General features: G+C 40.9%; 1 protein-coding gene across 8 annotated transcripts in view; it reads right to left on the reverse strand.

Moving 5' to 3' along the window:
• Positions 1-615: 615 nt before the first annotated feature.
• Positions 616-23,438, reverse strand: part of MTCL3 (MTCL family member 3) — a 47,867-nt gene continuing 25,044 nt past the window's right edge. For 5 of the 8 annotated variants that reach the window (XM_060239052.1, XM_060239044.1, XM_060239036.1 and 2 more), the window contains exons 7-8: positions 3,175-3,279; positions 616-687 (exon numbers count right to left, since the gene is read on the reverse strand). In XM_060239052.1, the coding sequence (XP_060095035.1) occupies positions 3,224-3,279 (56 nt within the window). In that variant the 3' untranslated portion in view covers positions 616-687; positions 3,175-3,223. Of the gene's footprint in view, positions 688-3,173; positions 3,280-17,602; positions 18,263-23,438 lie in introns of those variants that run through there. The other 3 variants (XR_009555419.1, XM_060239069.1, XM_060239080.1) reach the window with 3 other exon arrangements.

The raw sequence follows: 23,438 nt of genomic DNA on the forward strand, positions 1-23,438 counted from the left end.
TCCACTCTCCTCTCCCACTCAGGCACCCAAACACTAAACTAGGAGAACCAGGTTTGATTTCACACTCCTTCACATGCACCTTGGGTCAGTTGCAGTTCTTGAAATGCTGCTTTCTCAAGAGCAGTTCTTGAAGAACTCTCTCAGCCCCACATAGTTCACAGGGTGTCTGTTGTAGGGAAGGGAAAGGAGATTGTAAGCCACTCTGAGACTCCTTTGGGTAGTAAAGGGCAGGGTATAAATCCAATTTCCTCCTCCTCTACCACCTCCTCCTCTTCTCATTTCAATCAAACACAGCTCTCCAGGCCCAAACTACACATTACTTGTGACAATAATGTCAGAGATAATGTGTAGTTTGGCTCTAAGTCAGATTCTTTCTCAGCAAGATTAGGTTCATACAAAAATGAAGCTCCCTCTAATACAAGCTAAACGTTGAAGCTGAGGCCAGTGTTGTTATTGGCTTCACTGGCATTTAGCCTGGGGCCTAAGCAGGGATGAGGTTTTGAATTTTTTTGTCACTCCTCATAATTACATAATTACATTGTCATTAGTTGGCTTACCTGTGAAATGCAGCATTTAGTCCTTTCTCTTGGATTCTGAAGCAAGCTTATTTTCTGTCACTTTCAGCTTTGTTTCCACCGTTTTCCAAAACTGAGCAGATCCAACAAATTCTCTTCTGCTTATACCTGCCTGGAAAAATTCAGGACAGCTTTATAACAAATCAAGATTACTAAAAACAGTAAAACTCTACAAAGACAACACATGGTGATTCTCAATAAAAAGGCTAGGCAGAATTGATCATTAAAGCAAATGTTTTGGCTTCACATAGTAAGCATTTGGCATATGAAGCTTTCACCTTTCTAGAGCCAAAGTTTCCATTCTGTGCCAGGGATCACAGGCTATTGTTCCAAAACAACTTTTATCCACTGCACTAAAAGTTCTCTTTTAGACTAACGTTATTAACATTAAGAAAAGTATTTGCAACTGCTTAAACAAATTTGAAAGTATATAACTATGCACAGCAATTGGGTTTGTTTTTTGGAAGAGTTGTTACATTTACTTCTTGAGGAGATTAACTCAAAACAAATGTCAGAAGAAATTGTACAGAAGAATCCCTCTTTCATCATATAAAGAATTCCTCTTTATTCTTAATATAAAGATCAATCACTTTGGAAATCTCTGGGCAAAGGGATAAAATAGGAAAAGCATCAAATACAGAAATATTGCAGCAAAGGCATACAAATGGTACATTTCCCAATAATGTATATTGATTGCTCTCTCATAATGCATACATTTACAGAACAGCTTAGTATGTAAAACAAAAGAGAAACACTGAGCTTCTAAAGTGATTACTTGTTTGTTTAAATTAATCTTTGTAATGTATGATCTGTTTCTGACTAAACTGCATTTCAGAAACCACACTGGAGACTACCCAAATGCAATCAAGCTCTGCAAGAACTTAGCATGAATCTTTGCATGACATGTAATGTAGAATCAAATGGCTGGAAGAGAGCTGAGGCTCACATAACTATGACAAGCTTTTCTTGACCCAAACTCTCCTAATGATTACCTCATGTCAGGGAAAGCACAGTGACTTCCAAGCACTTCATTAGTGCGGTGTAGTAGGTAAAGAACATGCTTGGACCCAGAAAACTTGGTTACAAGTCCCTCTTTTATACTCATTGTCTAATATTATTAATTGTCTAATATGTCAGTTTGTGAACTTTGCTTCTCCTCTACAATATGAGAACAAAGGTGACCTCTCATCACCCCAGCAACAAAGTTGGTCTGCATGTAATCGTAATCAGGACTGTGAAGCACTTGGCAATTTCACTACTAACAGGTTTAGACAACACATACTATGCCCAGAAATGCCTGCAGGACAATGATGCAACTTGAAGAAATATTTCCAGATGGCATTACCTAGCAACATCCTCTGCCGAGGTCCATTCCCCTCTCTGAACTTTGGTTTGCTCACGTTGCTGCTTGCGGTTCTGCCACATCTTCTTGTAATTGCTAGTAGGCCAAGCATTATATTTATATACAGAGAATTGAACCAGTGTTTATTTTTTATTTTTTTATTTATTTAGAATTTATATCCCGCCCTTCCCACGAATGGCTCAGGGCGGCTGAGTTTAATTCTATTCCAAATACCAGCTGGTATTATGGTGGATAAATTCCCAAGTGAATCAAAGCTCCTATTTTTATTTCTTTTTTCTCTTGTGATCCTTTTCCCTGGGAGACTATTTTCTATACATGCAGCATGTGAGAAGACAGGCAGGCAGGCTTAACTGAAGAAACTCCCTGACAGCCTTCCTTTTAAAACGTTACTTCTGCAATCATAAATTGATTTTTTAAAATTACTTAATTTTACAAATCTATAACTATAATTCACTGCAAAGCACTTTTTTGTATCCATTGGGGATCAGCTGGATGTCTTTCACTGTACTGACACTTTTCAATATGTCCTAGCCAAGGTCAGAAACTCAATACAGCAGTATGCTTTAGGCAAATAATCAATGTTTTCTGAATCAATTGTACATGTCACTCTCACTTCTCCAAAACAATCTGAATTCTCCTACCATTTTAAAATTTTGTGTAAAGTCTTTCACATTACTCTTCCCTTTATCCTACTCCCTGCTCCAAAACACATAAAATAAAAATCTTCTGGGGGTATGGAAGGCAGCTTCTTATAATAACTTGTGAAGACATAAGCCCAAGTGGTGTTATGTTTAACAGAGGTGAACAAAAGTGATGCCCAAGGCAGCTTCAGCAGGCAGAGCCCTCTTTGGTTTACAAGCAGCACAGTCATTCAGGAATGCCAGAGTATAATCATGAACACTCAACAAAATGGTGGGTGTTATTGACTCCTTCACAACAACTGCCAGGTTCTGTATTATGGTATACAAACTTTCAAGACTGTGTCCTGGTTAGGAAATATAAAGGGCTGTTTGTCTCTTTTATTCACTTTACAAATCTTTCTGTCCTTAAGTAATCCAATTATTTTTGTAAAATGATCACTGAGCAGCATTCAAATTAAAGGGGGGGGGACCAGAGTGACATTTAAATAATGGTTTGGGCACCATTTCAAGTTCATCTAGTTGCAGACATGTTCATATTTTTAAATACATTTCAAGCAACAGTTTAAAGTTTTTGAATATATATATATAAGCTTACCTTTTCTAGAGGAAAAATCCCTTCAGAATGATTTCAGTCCACAAGTAAACTAGCAATGAAAGCAGTGAGGTTGGGAAAGGGCTTCCAGTTGTGAAAATACCAATCCTTAAAAGAGATGAGAGTGCTCAGTTTCTCGACCAGGGCAGCCCTTAGAAGTCCAATAGATCAGCCTTGCAACTTTTTGCAAACTGAAAAACAGTTCCGTTTAGCATCATCCCAGCAGCTGGTTTCTATGTGACGTCAACACACGGAGGACGGTTTCAAAGCCTCTTCCAATCCCCAGCCCTGTAACTTTATATCTTCTCATATTTTGTATAAACAACTTCATGTCCAAGACATTTTTAGGTTTTATAGTGGAGCCCAGTATTTAAACCTTGCCAAAACAAGCCTGTGTAAATATTACTATGACAATAGACAATTTTAACTTTTCAAAAGGCAGTTGTCTGTTTTTAAAGAAGTATTCTTTTACTGGGTCATATATACACAGTGTTCAGAGCTCCAAATTAATGCCTGTTGTTTTGAATCCTCAGTCCTATTCTGTATAACATTTTTGCAGCAATCTTCCTTCTTAAAGAATAAATTAGTCTTCTAAAAAAAGCCACTTAACTGATCTTAGATACAAAGCAATATCATACTGCACTAGATATACGCACCATATCGCAAACTCCATCAGGCAAAAAGTCAGTCAGTCTAACATCTTCATTAAATGGAGGTCACGGTGCTAGACCATGTAATGAACTCTATGCACAGCTGCCATTGAAAACTCTTCAACAGCTGCAGCTGGTATGGAATGCAGTGACCCCACCTCATGATGGGTGGCGAAGGTCACTTGGAGCACATAGGAACGATATTCCAGAGTTTCCATTGGTTGCTTACATCTACTGGATCAGCACAATTTACGGTGCTGGCTTAAAGTCATAAACCAGAATTTTCTTTGTTGATTGATAATCTTATCATATTGCAACTGCAATTTTCAGATATGAGAGTTTTTTATGATATTGTCTTCAGCAGCAAAATAAGGAGAGGCATTTTTCAGTGGCTGCTTTGTGGCTCTAAAAACCCTATCTCTTCATCATTATGGTATGGGTTATTACAGAAAATTGGGTATTCTGTTTGTCATGGAATCCCTGAGCATTATAGATCATTCAAGGGCATATTCTAAAATGTACATTCAAATGAACATCAGATTTTGGCTAGCTATTTCATTGCCCTGTGGTAGCAGTCTTTCAAGCTACTATTGGTCTTTTCATTAAACCTTCCTTAAGATTCTAAGGAATCTCAACACACAAAGTATGGTAGTTGGATAGTTTTGATCTGTATTTCACTATATTGTGTAGTATTATATTTTAAATTATCTGCTCTATGAGTAATGGCTCAAGCAGGTTGGCCCCTTTAAATATAAATAATTTATAAATAATAACAATGTGTTAAAATTGAGGCTACTCATCAGTCTAGGAACCAGTGGAAACAATTTGTTCAAAATATAAACATAAGTCTGCATGTTTTTACAGTTATTCTTATCTCCAGCTTGTTGAATTTCCAGATGTGACACATCAGCTTGGTAGATCCAGGTGGGTAGAACAAAGTTGGAGTTCAGTAACATCTTTAAGACCAACAAAGTTTTATTGAGAATGTATGTTTTCATGTGCATGCACACTTCATCAGATAATGAAATGGGGTACACTGTTCACTGTAACCCATTTCATCATCTGATGAGTGTGCATGCATACAAAAGTTTACATTCTCAATAAAACTTTGCTAGTCTTAAAGATGCTATTGGACTTCAGCATCAGTCTGATGTAACAAAATGACTTGAAGCTGATTAGAAATAGAGAAGAAGCATGTTTGCCTCCATGAAGGAAAATCCACTGCTAAGCATTTTTTTTTAATTCCACACTTCATGGAAAGTGGGTGGCATATTTTTTTCTACCATTAACATTGCTTTGTCAGTACAAAGTAGGGATGTCAGCCTCCAGGTGGGACTCAGGGATCTCCCAGAATTACAGCTCATTTCCAGACTACAGAGACTATTTCACCTTGAGAAAATGGATGCTTTGGAGTGTGGCAATGTACTCCACTGAGGTCCCTGTCCTCCCCAGGCTCCATCTCCAAATCTCAAGGTATTTCCAAGCTTGGATCTGGCAGCCCTAACTCCCTATTCCCCATTGGTGGACTGTGAGGACCTGGCAACTCCTAGAACAAAGTATCTAAAAGATTGCGTAGAAAATGAATTTTCACTGTAATTCTCTGACCTCCTGTTTCAGTGCATTTGTGAAATAATCTCAGAGAAGTAGCTGTATTAGTAAATTACAGCAAAAATAAACCAGAGCTAATTAAATGTTAAAATGCCACAAGACTTCTGTTTTAATTCTATACAGCAGGCATGACTGTTACCAGGATTCAAGCATGAGAATGGGCATGCAGGAGTTTCATTCTAAGAACTCTGTTTTTACCTGACAGGTCCAAGGGACAACTACCTATTAGAGCCCCTTAAGAAGCAATAAATAAACATATTATTTTAATGTATTTTCACTGCACCAGTAGCTTTTTGCTTCCTTTACTCTGGGTGATGGCCAGGTGTTTCCTTGGTCCCCCACCCACACACATCACTCCTTCCCATAGCAGTGACCAAATTACTTTTAGTTATTACTAGCCTGAAACCCATGCGTTGCTATGGTATTTAACTACCTTTAAATTTGTTTTAGGTAGGAAAGGTGTTTTGGTTTTGGAAGATTTAGAAACTCCATTGCCATATTGACTTATGAAAAATGCCTATTCTGGTTTAGAGTTGACTTCCCCTTTTGGTCTAACCCTGTGCGGTAGGTTAGGCTGAAAGTCTGTGAGTGGACCAAAGCAGGAGGCAAGCAACCTCAGCAGAGTATAATGACACAGTCCAGCCTTCAAAGCAGCCATTTTCTCCAGGGGAGTTGATCTCTGCCATCTGGAGAGCAGTTGTAATTCTGAGTGATCTCTGGCCCTCGCCTTGAGAGTGGCACCAATGGCTCCCCAGGAGGAATTGGCTGGTTTGGAGGGTGGAATCTATGGCATTGTACCTATCTGAGGTCCCACTCCTCCTCAAACCCCACCCTCTCCATGCTCCACCCCTCACATTTCCAGGAATTTCCCAACATGGAGTTGGAACCCCTATCTCCTTCCCAGCAGTAGTAGCAGTGTTATTACACAGGTCCAGGGGTTTGGGATGGGTGTTGATGAGTCAGTCAGGACACCTAATCAACTGTCTACAGTCTCCATTAACTGATTTTTACCTCAGAATACATAGTTGCACAGTTGAGCAATCAGAGAGAAGGGTGTGCTTCAGCTGTCTGCAGTCTCCATTAACCGATTGCCACCTCAGAACACAGAGCTCCACACCTGACCAATCGGGGGTGGGGGACGGAAGCAGGCAGCAGGCTGCCAGACACACAGCAAAGCTTTACCCCTTTGGGAAAACAATTTTTACCCCTTTTCACCCCACTTTGAGGTCAGATTTCTAAAAATCCCTTCTTAGTGGGCATGTTATGCAAGGAATGCACTCCCTGAATTCTGGGTTTCTAGGCCCAGGGGTTTGGGCTGGGCGTTGATGATTTGTCAGGACATTTGTTTTTTATATATATAGATGTGGTTTACAAGTGTTCAGTGAAGCAATGTTAATAAATAACTGCTAGGTTATATGTTGCTATTACAGAGGAGGCTTGGTGAGGTAGAAGAATTTGAAGCAATTTTTATTCCCCACCCCCATCCTCAGTGATTCACAACAATACCTGCTTTCACAACAAAAGGAGTAAGTTTATTGTCTCTTCCTGAAAACTGCTCATGCTTTATGGTTTAATAGATAAGGCAAGGGAGGCAACCAGTTATCAATTAATTACAGCAAGAAATAGTAGAACACTTCTTTAAAACAGTTATAGTTTTACACACCCACAGCTTTACAGACAGGCTCTTTCTGCCAGGGAGAGAGAAAATGATTTCACTTGGAACTTCTTACTAACCCAAGAATCCAAGCATATAAAAATAGTGTTAGTTTGTCTCTTGGAATATTTACCTTAGTCCTCTCACTAACTCATTATTTCTTTAGGGTAATATAAGATACCTGCTCTATTCCTTTCTTTTCACTGGGCCCTGAGCCCTAAACTAAAGGCATCTGAGAATTTTTCCTTCACCTAGTGAAGCATAGCTACCTAACTAATCTCCTGGTAGTTTTTCCTCGTTTCTTTGTCACTTTCCCAAGCCCTATCTAAGGTGATGACAGATTTTTCTCTCCACTTAAGTCTTCTCCCGCCTTACCAGAGGCTCCACAGCCTCTCATTGGCTCTGTAGTCAGGGGATTTTCTAGGATGCCTGGAGAGTGGGAATAGAGGCTCTCTGTCACACTCTCTCAGCCTAGCTGCGGCACCCAAATTGTTGAATTCTCTCCCCAGTGAGATTCATCTGTCTCTCTTCTAAAGTGATCTCCCTTTTGGTTTGGTTAACTTTTTTGACCCTTATTCCTGTTTCTGTTTTTTTTAATTGTTGCTGTTGCTGTCTGTGTGTATGTTGTTTTAGAAATTGGTTTTTTAAAATGTTTTTTTTTTTAAAAACTGTTTGCTACCTTGAAGGCCCAAACTGGATGAAGAGGCAACATAAAAATGTTTAAACAAATAAATACATATAGACAGTAATGTGATCTGTCTCCAACTTTTGCAGTCAGTACAAATAATGCAGATAGGGCAACTGCATAAATATGCTTCCCTTTAAATAATTCTAAGTATAAAAACATGCAAATGTTTTTGACAAAATAGGGAATATACGTGTCAAATATGTATGTAAGGCTGTGGGGAGGCAAAAGAGAGACCTTCAGAATGTTTGCTGACATTACATCAGAGGGAAGAGAGAGACCTATGTAATCAGACCAAGAACCAAGAATCTATCTAACTTAGTGTCTACTTTGTCATAGTGGGCAACCTGAAGGGTCCAGAAAGATGACAATCTGCAGCCCTCTTCTGCTATTGACCCCTAGTAGATGCTGCCACCTCTGTTCCGGAGAGTCTATTTAACTATCATGCCTACTAACTACTCATGGACTTCTCCTCCAGTAATTTGTCTAATCCCCTTTGAAAACCTTCTAGACAGTTGCATACCTTCTGTCTCTCCTTATCCTAGTGCCCATCGTTTTCATAGAGAAAGCTTTAGTGTATTTGGACCATCATATGACCATTCCTTATTTAAGAGTGTCTTCTGTTTCTGTTCAAGCTTTTCCACAAAGGCATAAGGACTAGTTATATCCTATTTTTCTACAAAGCAAATACACTTTTCATACATATATCTTCAGATTTCACACAGCTACACTAGGAATTCTGTTCTGCATAATCTAGTTATCACAATTTCATTAGCAAATACAAGTAAAGCCTTAAGAAGGAAGACAGTCATAATAGAACTAAACTTACAGAAGTTAGGGAACCTGCCAGACAGAACCTTCTGTAACAATATTCCAGACGTATATCTGTCAGACTGTTTAATCAGCATTAACCAGAGAAGAACTACATTAAACATTGAAAGGGATGGAAAGGTAACCAATTGAGTTTGAAGAGCCTGACTGTTCGCTTGGATCACAGCCACCAAGGGTAGACTGGGCACAAAGAGAACCAGTCTGGGAAAAAGCCTCAACCCCAAAGAAGGGCAGAAGGGAAGGTGAAAAAAACAGTCAGCCAGCCCATCTCATGCATGACTCAGCTAGGCCAGGCATCCACTTTCTTGCCACTGGGGTGTCCTTGCCCAGAAGAATCTAGTGACCATAATGGCCAAGAGCCCCAAAATGCAACATCATCCTAAGGCAATCAGAAAAGAAAATACTCAATTGGTCAGTGTTGACACTGGCATCTAAGTAGGCCAATCCTCACTGCAATCTCAAAAACAGAAGTTTAGATTCTGTGCCGCAGGACTGCCTTTCTGATGTAAAATGCTTATTTTTACAGTCCACAGACTTTACTTTTTGTCTGTATGATTCAATCCTGCATTTAGTTTCCCTTGTCATAGTAGCAGCATGAAGTTAATCCAGTCTATTCCAAGCCAAGCAAAGGAACTGGAGTGCAATCTTTGTAAGGTTCTGCCTAGCTTGTAAACAACTCTTGAAGGTCATCTACAGTTCATCTTCTTTCCTTTTTTAATGACACATTTAGGCCATGCTTCTTTTCTGTTTTCCAATAGCTAGTTATATCTGTGCTTCACAGAGGCACCTGCTTTCTTCTGCTTCTTATTCCAAAGTGTTGGCAACAGATGTCACCAGATCCTTGTCTTATTATATCTGTGAACAGGAGATCCAGGCCCAGATATTTTCAGAAGAAAGAAATCGCCTTGCCCTTGAAAGAGGGCCATTAAATTGCTATCTATCTGCAGTAGTATCATACCAATGTGATTTACAAACAGTATCAGATGTGTATTTTGACATTAAGGCTGTTTGGTTTTGTTAATTTTGTGGGTCAAAGAGGGAAGGAGTTACAGGAGAAATGAAGAGCAAGCCAAACAAAAAAACCTACTTAAGAGAAACTAATGCTCTGCCTGAACGAAAAATTAAGTTTCCAGAGATTTAAGGGAATAATACAATATGAGTACCCTTGAAGAATGGGAAAGCAGAGCTGGCCCAGACAATGCCTTCCTTTTAAATTGCACAAATGCTCCCAATTGTCTCTACATATGTATTCTCATGAGTAACATATGGTCAGTGTGGCTATCTTCCTAAATCCAGGATGCTTAAGAAGCTCCCAAGCCCACAGTCAGTCTTTTAACAATAGTTTCACAATGGGAAGGAGGGGAAAGATGATACCAAGAAGAAGGAGGAGGAGGATATTAGATTTATATCCTGCCCTCCACTCCAAATCTCAGAGCAGCTCACAATCTCCTTTACCTTCCTCCCCCACAACAGACACCCTGTGAAGTGGGTGTAGGGTTGCCAAGTCCAATTCAAGAAAAATCTGGGGACTTTGGGGGCGGAGCCAGGAGACTGGGGGTGGAGCCAGGAGACATTGGGGGTGGAGCCAGGAACAAGGGTGTGACAAGCATAATTGAACTCCAAGGGAGTTCTGGCCATCACATTTAAAGGGATAGCACACCTTTTTAAATGCCTTTCTTCCATAGGAAATAATGGATAGGGCACCATCTTTTGGGGCTCATAGAATTGGACCCTCTGGTCCAATTCATTTTGAAACTTGGGGGGGGGTATTTTGGGGAGAGGCACTAGATGCTATACTAAAAAATTGGTGCCTCTACCTCAAAAAATAGCCCCCATAGAGCCCCAAATACCCATGGATCAATTCCCCATTATTCCCTATGGGAATCGTTCTCCATAGGGAATAATAGAGTGCCCAGTAGACATTTCCCTCCCCCTCCATGCTTTCTAAAGCAGGGGGGGAGGGCCTCCAAATCAGGGAATCCCCTGCCCCATCCCTCTCTCACACACAAATATACTTACTGGGTCTTGTTCCTGCAGAACTTTACTTGCTGTGAAAATGAAAGCAAAAGAAAGGGAGGGGCCGTTCTCCATCGAAACTGTTACTGACCCTTTCCCATGAAGCCCTTCCTGTTTCCTGTTTCCTGCTCAGCCTTAAAGGCACACATTTTACAAACGGATCAGTTTGCAGGTTTCTAAACGTGCAGGAGCTCTACAACTACATGATGACTGTGGGGGTGGGGCTTTCCCCGCTGGCCAGCTGGCTGGGGGCGGGGAGAAGCCTGTAAAAACGGGGGATCCCCCGCTGGGACCTGGGGATTGGGAAGCCTAAGTGGGTGGGGCTGAGATAGTTTTCACAGCAGCTGCCCTTTCAAGGACAACCTCTGAGAAAGCTATGGCCATTCCAGCAGCTGCAAGTGGAGGAGTGGGGAATCAAACACTGCCATCCTATAACAACCCTTTGCCCTGATATAGATATCCTAGGCTAGCTAGCCCAATCTTGTCATATCTCAGAAGCGAAGCAGAATCAGTCCTTGTTAGTATTTGGATGGGAGACTAACAAGGAATTCCAATGTTGTTTTGCAGAGGCAGGCAATGGCAAACCACTTCTGAACATCTCTTGCCTTGAAAACCTTGTGAGGTTGCTATAAATTGGCTATGATGGCGGCAAAAGATTAATAACTTTAGGAAGCATGTGTTCAAGAAGATACCATGTGCTGGTGGCAGATTTTAAGCATTCCATGCCTGAACGCTGTCATAACAAAAAAAGGAGAGGAGTAGGCCAAGCCAACATGGTGCAGACATCAGCAGCTATTAAAAGATGATGATGTAATTAGCTTGCCGGCCACAGCACTGAAAATACCTTGCAACCTTTACCATAGGGAGTCTGGCAATGAAACACTACTCTTCCTCCACTGCTCTCAGTGTCTCTGAAAACAGGATGGAAGTGTTGACAACCATAGCCAACGACAACTAAGAGTATACACAAGTGTCCTCCTCACTTTGGAAGGAGTGGAGCATACTATCTCCTCACAACTGATTGAGATGCTGTCTGATGTTACATACAAAGGGAACACAGATCCATAAGCTGATTCACATTTGCTTTATTAATGTAGCAATTGCTGTCATGTTGGAAATGGAAAAAATGTGCATTCCCTCAAGCTTGGCAACAGGCAGGGGGGCTTACCAGGAGAAGAGAGGGAATAATACAGCTGCAGTGGGGGGTCTCCCATCTGCCATTCCCCTGCTAACATAACAAAGACTCAGCAAGTGACCAGGGGCCTCACAGACTGTCTAGGGGACTGACATATTTTAGCCCATGTATATTACTGCACACCCAGAATGAAGCTTCAAAGCTGACCTCAGGCATTGTTGATATCTGCATGCCCTTAAAAACTCACTGGCCCTACAGAAGCTATCTCCCAACCTGACTAGCCCAGAGCAGTATTCCCAACACAGTATTTCATGTGGCTTGACAAGGGCTCCCACATGTCAAATCCACATCTCACCAAATATAATAACATATGGTATTTGGGCAACTTGCAGCCAAATGAACCAGTTTATTGGAGGAACAGAACAGAAACTGTGAAAGGAAGACTGCTGTGGTATGGACTGTTTTATTGCAGCTGTTGACAAGTATACAATTATTTGTAAGGAATGGATAGGTACTGAAGTTTATGCACTAACTATGCAGAAATGTACCAAGGCTGCAGGTATCCGCTCAGACTACTTCTTCATTAATTTTGTTTCCAAAGAGCTCAGAGCATCACATGATTTATCCTCTGGGTAGACACAGGCCTGCTTATGGCTAGGCTCATTGTCAGGAAAGGCATTTGGTCAGGAAGGAGTTAACTGATTCAGCTCTACCAATTTTACCTCTCCCCCATCCTTCCCTCCCAGGCAAGCAAGACAAATGTTTCCTGCACATTTCCCATTATATCTTTGCAACACAAAGGCCTAGAGATTTCCTCTATGTTTTTCTGTGAAAGCTGGGAAGTCACAAGGAAGGCATGTCATATTTCTCGAGATGTTGCCCCCATATGCCTTCCATAGCTATGGGCTTGCTTAGGGGTAAATTAAACATGACAAAGGCAACTTTGTCTGTTCTTCATATATTGCTGTTTATAACTATAAACAATTTGTATATGTGTATTAACTTTAACAACAAATACATATTTAAAAAGGAGCTGAACTCTTCCCTGTGGTCTGTTGCCCCAGGCTCCCTGCCCCTAGCCTGATTCCAATACTAGAAGGAGCCAAGCATGAGAGAAAAATGCCCAAAACAATACAGCATGGGCAGGTAATGAGGAGGGGAAGCACGGAAAAGCTACATATTTATATATGTTTCAGATAACGTATGAAGCTGCCATATATGGAGTCAGGCCATTGGACCATCCAGCTCAGTATTGTCTAGTGTAATTAGCAGCATCTTTTCAGAGTTTCATTAACCGAAAGGCTTTCTCCAACACTTGCTATTTCATTAGAAATCCACTTTGGAAAAAGCCTGGGGCAAAACCCAAGACCCTCTACATGCAAAACTCTGATCCACCATCCTCTTCAGCTACTCTCTCCTGTGTTCACTTTGTGGTTAAAATTAATAACACTGGGGTGTTTCCCACCATCTGTGGACTTTGCAGGGTATATCTTTCTCACTTATTCCTCCCACTGTAGTTCACTGACGAAGAGAGGGAAGAGAAGAGATTGGATTTATACCCTGCCCTTCACTCGGAGTTTCAGAGTGGCTTACAATCTCCTTTCCCTTCCTCCCTCCATAACAGACACCCTGTGAGGTAGGTAAGTCTGAGAGAGCTCTTCAAGAACTGCTCTTGAGAGAACAGCTCTGAGAGAACTGTGGCTAGCTCAAAGTCACTCAGCTACTGTGAAGGAGTGGGAAATCAAACCCAGTTCTTCAGATTAGAGTCTGCCACTCTTAACCACTACACCAAACTGGCTCTCGACACTACACTAAGCCGCTACACCAAACTGAGCACCCCAGGAATTTTATTCCTGAGCAGACCATCAGGAGCAGCATCAGGGGCAAATGTAGAAGTCTTAATAGGGAGGGAGGATCAGTGAAAATGCTCCCTCTATTTCAAAGACTCATTAAGTCTTCTGAACTATCTGGTACCCCCCCCCCCCCCAAAAAAAAAAATCACACACACACACACACCTGTGAATAAATCTGGCTGCCTGCATTGCATCTAGTTGGGTATCAAGTTTCAAAGACAGATTTATAGCATATAGTCTCAAACTAGTCTAGAATTGCAGTCCAGAGACAAATCTGCATTCTAGACATTCTGGATGAAGCACAGAGAATAATGAGGAGAGCATAAATGCAGGAAAACTCAAAACAAGTCAGACATACACAAGCAGGCAATTTTGAGCTATGCTCTCTGAAGTAGAAACTACTGATGATGTAAGCACTTGGGATAACTATGGATATCCCTCACCTCCCTGTCAGCTCGCCTACCATCATTCAACTGGGCTGGGGGAAATGGGGAGAGTGAGCAGCATCATGGCAGCACCATGATGTCACTTCTGTCATGACCCAGAAGTCACATCAAGTTGGGAGACACTCCAGCATTTGTCCTGAACACTACAGTTACACCACAGAGTTTTTGGGTGAATGCTAGAGTATCACCCCTACATGATGACATCACTTCTGGATCATGCTGGTAGTGACATCACTTGTGAGTGTCCCCACCCTCTGGTAAGTTTCCCACTGATTGCCAGCCAGTAGGTGTGCACCAATTGTCTCCCCCTAAAACTACCCATGAAGGTCTTTAATTAGTTGCTATGTGATCTCATACTATAATAAAACTGCAGTTGCGGCAAAGTCTGCCATTTCATGGGTGTGAATGCCAAATCACCTTCCATACTTCATAATATTTTTTATTAAGGGGGTGACAGCCCTCAAATTAGACTGCCATTGACAGCTCAGTCCTATCATTAACATAACATTCTATGGGTTTGAGTCACTGATTTTCAAACTGACTTTTTTCTCAAGGAATAATTAACAATCCATCAAAAGCAATTCAGTCCAGAACTAAAAATCTGTATGACAACTTTTGACTAGAAGGGATCCATATCTTTGACTGTCACACTGCAAAGCCCTGAAAATGCAGACTTTTGGGAATTGTGCAGACTGAAAAACAAACAGAAAGATCAGAAGCTCCTTTTAGACCAAACTACATGGAGGGCAGAATATCTTACTGGATATATCCACAGGGTTGGTTTGTTTTTGTTTTTTTAAATTAAGCCAAGTGCAAGCTGTTTCAGCATTAGAACAATGGTCCTGGGGGAGAGGATTTAACCTGTCCACTGTGGTGTTTTCTAGATCTAATGCTGCCTCCCTGTGCTGCATCTGGGTAAAATAAGGAACCAGTACAACCCATGAAGACAGTTTCAGAGGATAGCCATGTTGGTCTGCAGCAGAAAAACTGGATTTGAGTTCAGGAGCATCTTAGAGACCAACAAGATTTCCAGGGTAGAAGCTTTCAAGAGTCAAAGCTCTTCATCAAATAACTGAAAAAAGGAGCTCTGACTCTCAATACCTTATACCCTGGGAATCTTGTTGCTCTCTAAGGTGCTACTGGAGTTAAAGCTAGTACAACCCACGTCACGGCATACCTGGCTTGGTCCTTACAAACATACCAGCTGTGAGATCAGGATACCCATACATCATTCTCCTTTAATTATTTTTGTAGAATAAATTACAGCTTTGGGGATTCCCAATTTGGAAAGACAGCTTTCAATGAAGCATTAATTTTTTTTTGAGCAAGGAGTTGCAACTGTAGAGTTCTTTCAACATCCAAAAACTAGTCTCAATGACTACATTTTAAAAAGAAAGTCACTTTTTCAATTTTATGTGCACTTTCTTCAGCAAGAGAAAGGGTAAAACAGCTGTTCAGCTGAACATCCTAGAGCCATAGCTAAGAGTGGAACAATTTAATTGGTGGTATTGTGATGGATGCATACAATCCTTCTCCCTGCTCTTCCCCCCATCCAACCGCAGTCCATATTCCCCAAGTTGCTTGTCACCCCATATAACAGCTTTGGGAAGGTGAGGATATCTAGGCCAGGAGAACAACATAAAGGGAAGAGCTGAATCCTTTGTGTTGTAGCCGTTTCACAGATATTCCCTTGTCATGTCTAGTATGGCCCTCTGTGATGCATTTATGTCAAGACAACTTCCTACATCTTAAGTGAACTAGGTGGGCAAGAACAAAAATAGTGACTAGAACCATATTTATTTATTTTTAAAAATTCTGTTCCACCTTTCCCTTAAGACAATGTCCAAGTACACAAAGAGGGTAAAAAGAATCAGTAAAAATGAAGTTAAAGCTGTAAGAAAATAGTAAGCAATTCAGCACAAAAAGATCAATAACAGAAGCCATGCCTGAATCAGATGTCAGCACAGATTTTTACATGTAGGGTTGCCAGTCTCTAGGTCCAAGCAAGGGGTCCCCTGGTTACAGGGACTTCTCTCTGCTGCAGATTAACTGGCTGGTTGGAGAAACCCCTCCCCTAACAGGGATGTTGTCACACAATGTTTCAGACACATTGACATCACCTGGAAGTGATGGTTTTGGGCAAAACTCTATGGTTTGAGGGTGAATTTACCATAGAGTTTCATCCAAAAACCAGAGTGTCACCCCTGGCATTGCCAATGTGTTGATGTCACTTCCAGGTGGCATCAGTGCATTGTATAATGACCTCATCCACCCCTGGAACTATCCCCCAAATCCCTCCACCAGAGCAACAAGGAGACCTGGCAACACTATTTACATGGCACCTGACAGGTGACAACATAGGTGCCAGGTGAATTTGGTGATAAGAAATCATAACTAGGATCTCATCACAAAAAAGATCCTCTTTCTGGTAACCATTTGGTTCATTTCTGTTGTGATACCAGACCATATAGACATCTGTTAAGGAACTCCCATAATTCAGTAAAGTCAATATGGGAAATACAGGACAATTCCACTCAGCTTGAAAGCACTCACCAGCATGACGAAAGGGAAGCAGCCGGAATAGGTAATTGAAAAATGCAGGCAGTGTCTCAGTTATGAGCTATGGTAACACGACTTTAATGCAAGGAAAGATTGAGTCAGCAATCATTCCTATCTTAAGCCTATTGTTTCCCCAGGATATGATCAATAATTCACACCTGGTTCTTTGTCTATCCTCTAGACCAGCCAGTGACCAGTTCAAGTGACCAGTTCATTCCAGTCACTCACTCCTTTTGATGGGTCACTTTTACATCTATAATTTTCCTGCCTGGCAGTTAGAATGAAACTGGCCAGTAAGTTTCAAACATTTTGATTCCTAACCAATCCTGGCATTGGACTCCACTAGGTACACACCTTCTAAATTTTTTACAGTATAAATATAGCTCCCCCAAACTTTGCAACAGCCAGTCTCACAAATGTTCTCGGTACTGGCCCTGTTTGGGCTGAGCAGAATGAGAGAGAGAGGTGGGGCTGGCAGCCCAGGTCTTTGTGCTTTTGCAGCTGGCTTTAAAGCTGGCTGCAAGAAGCAGGGAGACCCACTGCAGCTGCTTATCTAGCCTATGGGCCCTGAGCAGCCTCTGCCAGAAGCCAGGGTAGGGCCCCCAGAGCTCCGCCCCCCCAGCGGCTATGGGACTGAACTAGCCTTTCCTGGCAACCAACTCCCCTGTTCCTATATGTAATTGTTGAAGAAATTTTGTTTCATTGTATCTGAAGAAGTGTGGTTGCACACAAAGGCTTATACCTTGACTAAAACTTTGTTGGTCTTAAAGGTGCTACTGGACTCAAACTTTGTTCTCTTGAATTTCTATTTGTTACTCCTCATCCAGGCCGTTGCTGACTCCAGTTTCGACTAGCTACTGATTCACCTGATATGGATGCAAAGGTGTAATAAAAATGGATATCCCCAGCATATTGATGACGCCTTGCTTTAGAACTGAGGATAATTTCATGCAGCAGTTTTATTTACATACTAAATAATGTGAAGGGAGATGGGGAGGGGAAGATCAGGCATTAAAACTATGAAACTGAATCATACTGCTGTAGCACTACTTTCTGGAAACTGCCTGAGAAGTAGGGTTGATCTCCATTGTCAAATGGTCCAGAAAAATACTATTATCGGTGGTATCAAAAACCACAGAGATCCAAGAGAATCAAAAAGATCATGCTCACTGTGTGAATCCCCCTGATACAGGTTATCCATCAGGGTGACTAGAACAGTTTCTGTTCTAAAATAAAATCCCAACTGAAACAGGTCAAGATTGTCAGTATCATCCAGGAGTGTCTGAAGCTGTAGTCACCTCTTGCTTGAAGATTTTCCATCAGTCTTTGGAGACAGTTTGTTTATGATTCTGGGTTGATATCTTCAGAATTGGCCTCACAATCACTTCCTTGAAACTGTGAGCACTACCTCTGGCAAGGAAGTATTCATCACTCCCGGACCCAACTGGTAATTCTCCTCTGGCTAAATGTATTAAGCCAAGAAGTGTAAGGATCAGGTATGCATGCAGTGGGCTGTATTCTCCAAGCATCGTCAGCACCTCCAGGCTGCAATAACTGTAATTCATCCAAAAAACCTTGATTAGCACTGGAAACATCCTGCATTTCCACTGTATTCAACACTGAGTTTGTGTCTAACAGATGTGAGCAATTTTATCTGTAAACAACTCACAACAGACTATCAAAGGCTTGAGGTGGTAATTATGAGAATCTACTCAAAGAATACCTTCAAATTTGTAAAATTCCATGAGACAGTTAAAAACTACATGCAACATGATGAGTGATGGAAATGTGATTCTCTTTGCTATCACTGAGAAGACCTTTGATGAGTTCTAACTTGTGTGGGGTCAGATTTGCTTTTAGCTCCATTTGTGCTGTGTCCATAATCCTGTGTACTTCATCACATTAAGCTTTCTGGAAAACTAAGAAGCTGATTGGGCTCCAGATCATAGATTCTTGAGAGTATTTGTATCAACTAGCCTGCTAGTCACTATATTCCCAAAAATGACAATGGATTCAGTAGAACAACTAGGCATGTCAACAGGAAATTCTCCATAGCCATCAGGAAACAAATTAAGTCCATCAGCCTCCAAAGGCCAATCAATTGATCTGGTTCCCTCCTACCACAATACAGATGTTGGAAGCATGCATGCAGTGGGCCCCATCCTCAGTAGATAGTGGTAAAGGTGTAGTTTATACCTTGATCATCTATCAGTCATCAAAATCTTCTTTATTTTACACACATCCTACAGTGTATGATGGAAATAGATCCATGATTCTGAGTCAGTCTTGAGAAAGGATCTCAACATAGATGTTGAAGTCCATAAATCTAGGGGGCCTCAACACCAGTTACAAGATCACTTCTCAGGCAGGGAGCCTTTTTTTGCAATAGAGCTGGCAATGGAGTCTAGAAGAATCCTGAATCTATCTGGAGCACCTAATAGCATTACAAATACATGAAATAGGGGGTGGCAGGTTATTTGCAAAAAACCTGCTGAGCAATATGCAATTGAACAGACTCCCCCCCAACCCCCCCCCATAAAACTATGCTGATGTTACAGTGAAAACTGAATAGACATAATCAGGAAAAAGATAAAATTATCCTGATCACTCAACTAGATTACTGTGCCACAACCACAAATCTCTGCAACAGGACAACCAGATGTACAGGGCAGGGCTCCTCTGTCCTTAATGCTTGCATGGAAAATATAATTTTAGAAAGCATAGCTTGTACTTTTGGCAATGGGGAAAGGAGAGAAAACCTGAACTTCCTGAAATTACATCTTTCATACAGTGTTAAAGATGGTCATGCTACTCTGCAAGCTTGGGCTCAATGTGTAATGGTATGCACAAATGGATTGTAAAAGAGATACTAAACATATGAAATCAAAGTTATTGAACTGTTAAATGGGAATGCCTTTAGAGCTGCCATCCCCAACACACATAAGAACATAAGAGAAGCCATGTTAGATCAGGCCAATGGCCCATCCAGTCCAACATTCTGTGTCACACAGCGGCTATATATATATATATATATATATATATATATATATATATATACATACACATATATATACACACACACATACACACTGTGGCTAATAGCCACTGATGGACCTCTGCTCCATATTTTTATCTAACCCACTCTTGAAGGTGGCCATGCTTGTGGCCGCCACCACCTCCTGTGGCAGTGAATTCCACATGTTAATCACCCTTTGGGTGAAGAAGTACTTCCTTTTATCCGTTTTAACCTGTCTGCTCAGCAATTTCATCGAATACCCACGAGTTCTCGTATTGTGAGAAAGGGAGAAAAGTACTTCTTTCTCTACTTTCTACACAGGTTGGAAGTACACTTAACTTTACGCAACAGGCTGTGTGCCATCCCAAACACACAGGTTGGAAGTACAACACAACTTTTCACAACAGTGTGACATCTAACTAGATATGTACAGGATCAGGTATATACATTTATTGAAATTACTTCTAACTCTGACAAATCTTGGTCCTATGAAAAACGCATAGAATGCTTGCCACTGTTCAGTTATTCCAGAAATGAAAACAGTGCTGTTTTGTGTTTACTTCTATCTCTGTGGAGTTCCCCATTCTATAGACACATGTTTGCATGGGGGTGATCATGGCTCTTGCCAGAAATTTTTTTCCTGGATACTACACTGGTGAGAGCTGGGATCTGAGAGTGCAGTACTTAAGGGATGTGCTAATAAAAATAGTTAAGATTCACCAATACCAATTCCCATTGGTCTTACATTGGTTGATTAATCATGTGGAATGCAATAAGCCCCAAGACAAACATACAAAAGTATTTTATGGTATAGATGGTGCTCTAGTACATGATGTTCAAACTTGCATTCAAGATGCTACATCTTATGACCAGTGTTCAGTTGATATATCTTACATAATGCATCAATGTATCTAATTCTCAATGTGGTAAAATTACTGGATACTTAAATCTAAAGACTGAAGCCATGAACAAACAAGGCAGATCTTGCTACAAATCTGAAAAATACTCCAGGTTTGCAGAAAATTCTGAAATAAGAAAAAAAAAAAAATAACTCCTCCAATTAACCCCTCCAAATGCTAGCAGCTGTGCTTGTAGCTTTAAAAACCAAATCCACTCAGTAATTCTTGCTAGGTAACCACAACAGTATTACCAGCCTTCAATCCTAGGTTTCTGTCAGTAGAAGGCAGGGAGACATAGCAAGGCCCTTTCCAGGTCTGGGAGGTCTCATCAAGGCCAGGTCCATCAGCAACCACTAGGTGACTATCACTTGACTTAATGATTCACCCAGGACTGGCCACTTGCTACTGTTCAGCAACAGACTCCATGAAAAACAATGTTGTGTAGTGGTTAGGATGTCAGAATAGGATCTGGGAAGCCCAATTTCAAATCCTCACTCTGTCATGGAATCTTGCTGGGTGACATTGGGCCAGCCACACGCTCTCAAGATAAAGATAAAATGGAAGAGGATGATGTAAGCTGCTTTGCATCCACAGTGTAGAGACATGCAATATACATGAAGTAAATAAATAATAAATAGAGCTGAAGATAGGAGGCAAATAAAAGGAAGGTTGATTGGTGGGTGAGAAGGAGAGAAGGAAGCAGGGAATTGTAAAGATATGGTCACCACCAGGGGAAGGGAAACAGGAGACAGTGTAGGGAAAGGAATACAATGGAAACTGAGTTGCTCCTCACAATCCCTTATGTGTTCCCCACCACACAACTGGGCCTGGTCTGCTGGCCAGTACTGCACAACTCAGTAAGGCTTTTCTCAGGGAGAGTCTGCCAGGATTAAGGAAGGAGGGAAATCTCAAGATGGGAGGGGGAGCAGATAATTGTAGGTAGGTTGGTTGGATGGGAAAGAGAGGAGGAGGCAGGAAAAGGGAAGAGACCATGGGGGCTTTGGGGAAAGAAAAAGAAGAAATAGTGGGGGATGAGAATGAGAATCCTCTATAAGGCCTGCTTGTCTAATGTATTCAGCACATTTTATTAAAGGTGAGCCTATAGAAATGACCTGTACTGCAATTTTCCAGCCTTTATTGGATCTTATTTAAAATTATTTACTGTAGACCATGAACCTATGGACTCTGATTATCACCACAGCTGCTCCCAGCTAAGAAGACTTTATATTTATATTGAACAACCAATGCAAATACACAGGATACACAAAACGATCTCATGAGATTTGCACTAGAGTTTTTTCAAGGGGAACATTTCATTAAATGTTCGCTGACAGCAACTATCTTTAGAAAGACTCCAGCTTCATTGGATAAGCAGTTTTACACCTTGACCAAATTCTTAAACTTTTTTCTGCTTGTGAAAGGAAGCCATGATACCTCCAAATCAAAGAACATTCTTCCACCACAGCAGGTACTTTGTACGAGAAGACCTACTTGACAGGATGTCCAGCTTTCAGCAACACTCCTAGCAGTGGCCTTGTCACAACTTCTCTTTTAATTTGTGTAATGCTGCCACCAGGAATTTAATTCCAAACACTTTGTTTAACACCCCCAACTATATCTGTGCCCAAGCTCTAAGGCTTCTTTGATATCATAAAATCATACAACTCCAGTTTAGTAAAAAAACAAAAATAAAACCTTCGACAACATATTAAATAAAGTCTTTGACAACATATTAAAATAAAAATTTCTTACAATAAATGTATTGGTTTCAAGATGTTAATAGCTTAATTCTTCAGTGAATAATAACCTAACTGGGGTATCACTTTTTCGCTTCACACGTACTCCTTCCCCCACAAATCCTCCTTTCTCTTCTTAACTCAACCTTCTGACAGCTTCTGTCTCTCATACTTCTATAATATTCTGACAATATTAGGTTTTGGCTCTCTATCTAGACCCTAATATGCCATCTAAGTATTTCTATTTTTCTTTTATAGAATTTTACTGCTTTTCACAGCACTATATGGGATTCTAAATCAGAAGACTGCTTCTCAGACTCTACAGACTGATGACTGACCACAACTGACAGTTAACTGCTGTTACTTGCTGAGAATTCACTGCTGACTGACTTCTCTCCCTCCTCTCTCCATACATACCTCTTAGCTCCACCCACACTCTTCTCTGTCACCAACCAGTCACCTCACTCACTCATTCACTCACTCATCCCCCTCTTTCACACATGCCCTTTCTCTTCTGCAACTTACCAGAAATTAAAGAAACACAAATATATACATTCAAATCATTGCAGGCCTATTTCAGCTGTACCTTCAAAAAATATGCCAAGACAAAAGCAATACAGTTCAGAGTATGGCCCACAGGTTCTGGATTAGATGAATGCCACCACACAGAATTATAGCAAGTCTGAAGACTAACAGAAAATCCCACCTCTTTACCAAAATATACTGTTGTGCAGCTATTAAAAGCAAAGAGAATGAAAGTTTGCCTCACAAACATTTTCTTTCACTAATCTGCAATACAATCCCACCCCCCACCCCCCCAAAAAAATATTTGTGAAAGGAATACTACAAATTAATAAATAATGTAGCCCCTCGAGATGGTTAGAAAAGGGATATGAAACACCAAGAACTAATTTAAGATTATATCAAGAGAAAATTATCTAATAAGTAACACAAGTGATACAGAAAATGTGTTATCACTAATATGCCTGCTTCTGAAGTTCTGAATTCATCTGGAGAGGTATGGTACAGGAAACAGTCCTTTTACATTTGAACTGATGGATCCTAATTATATGAATTACCTGACAACACATATCCTGTTCTTTCTGTAAGTGGATCTGTTTGCATAGTGTAGAATTAGCATCATCACTGAAAATGAAGTAGCTGGGATCCCTTCCCAGC

This window comes from Heteronotia binoei, chromosome 1 (genome assembly GCF_032191835.1).
Source record: "Heteronotia binoei isolate CCM8104 ecotype False Entrance Well chromosome 1, APGP_CSIRO_Hbin_v1, whole genome shotgun sequence".
In the NCBI taxonomy this organism is placed as follows: Eukaryota; Metazoa; Chordata; class Lepidosauria; order Squamata; family Gekkonidae; genus Heteronotia; species Heteronotia binoei.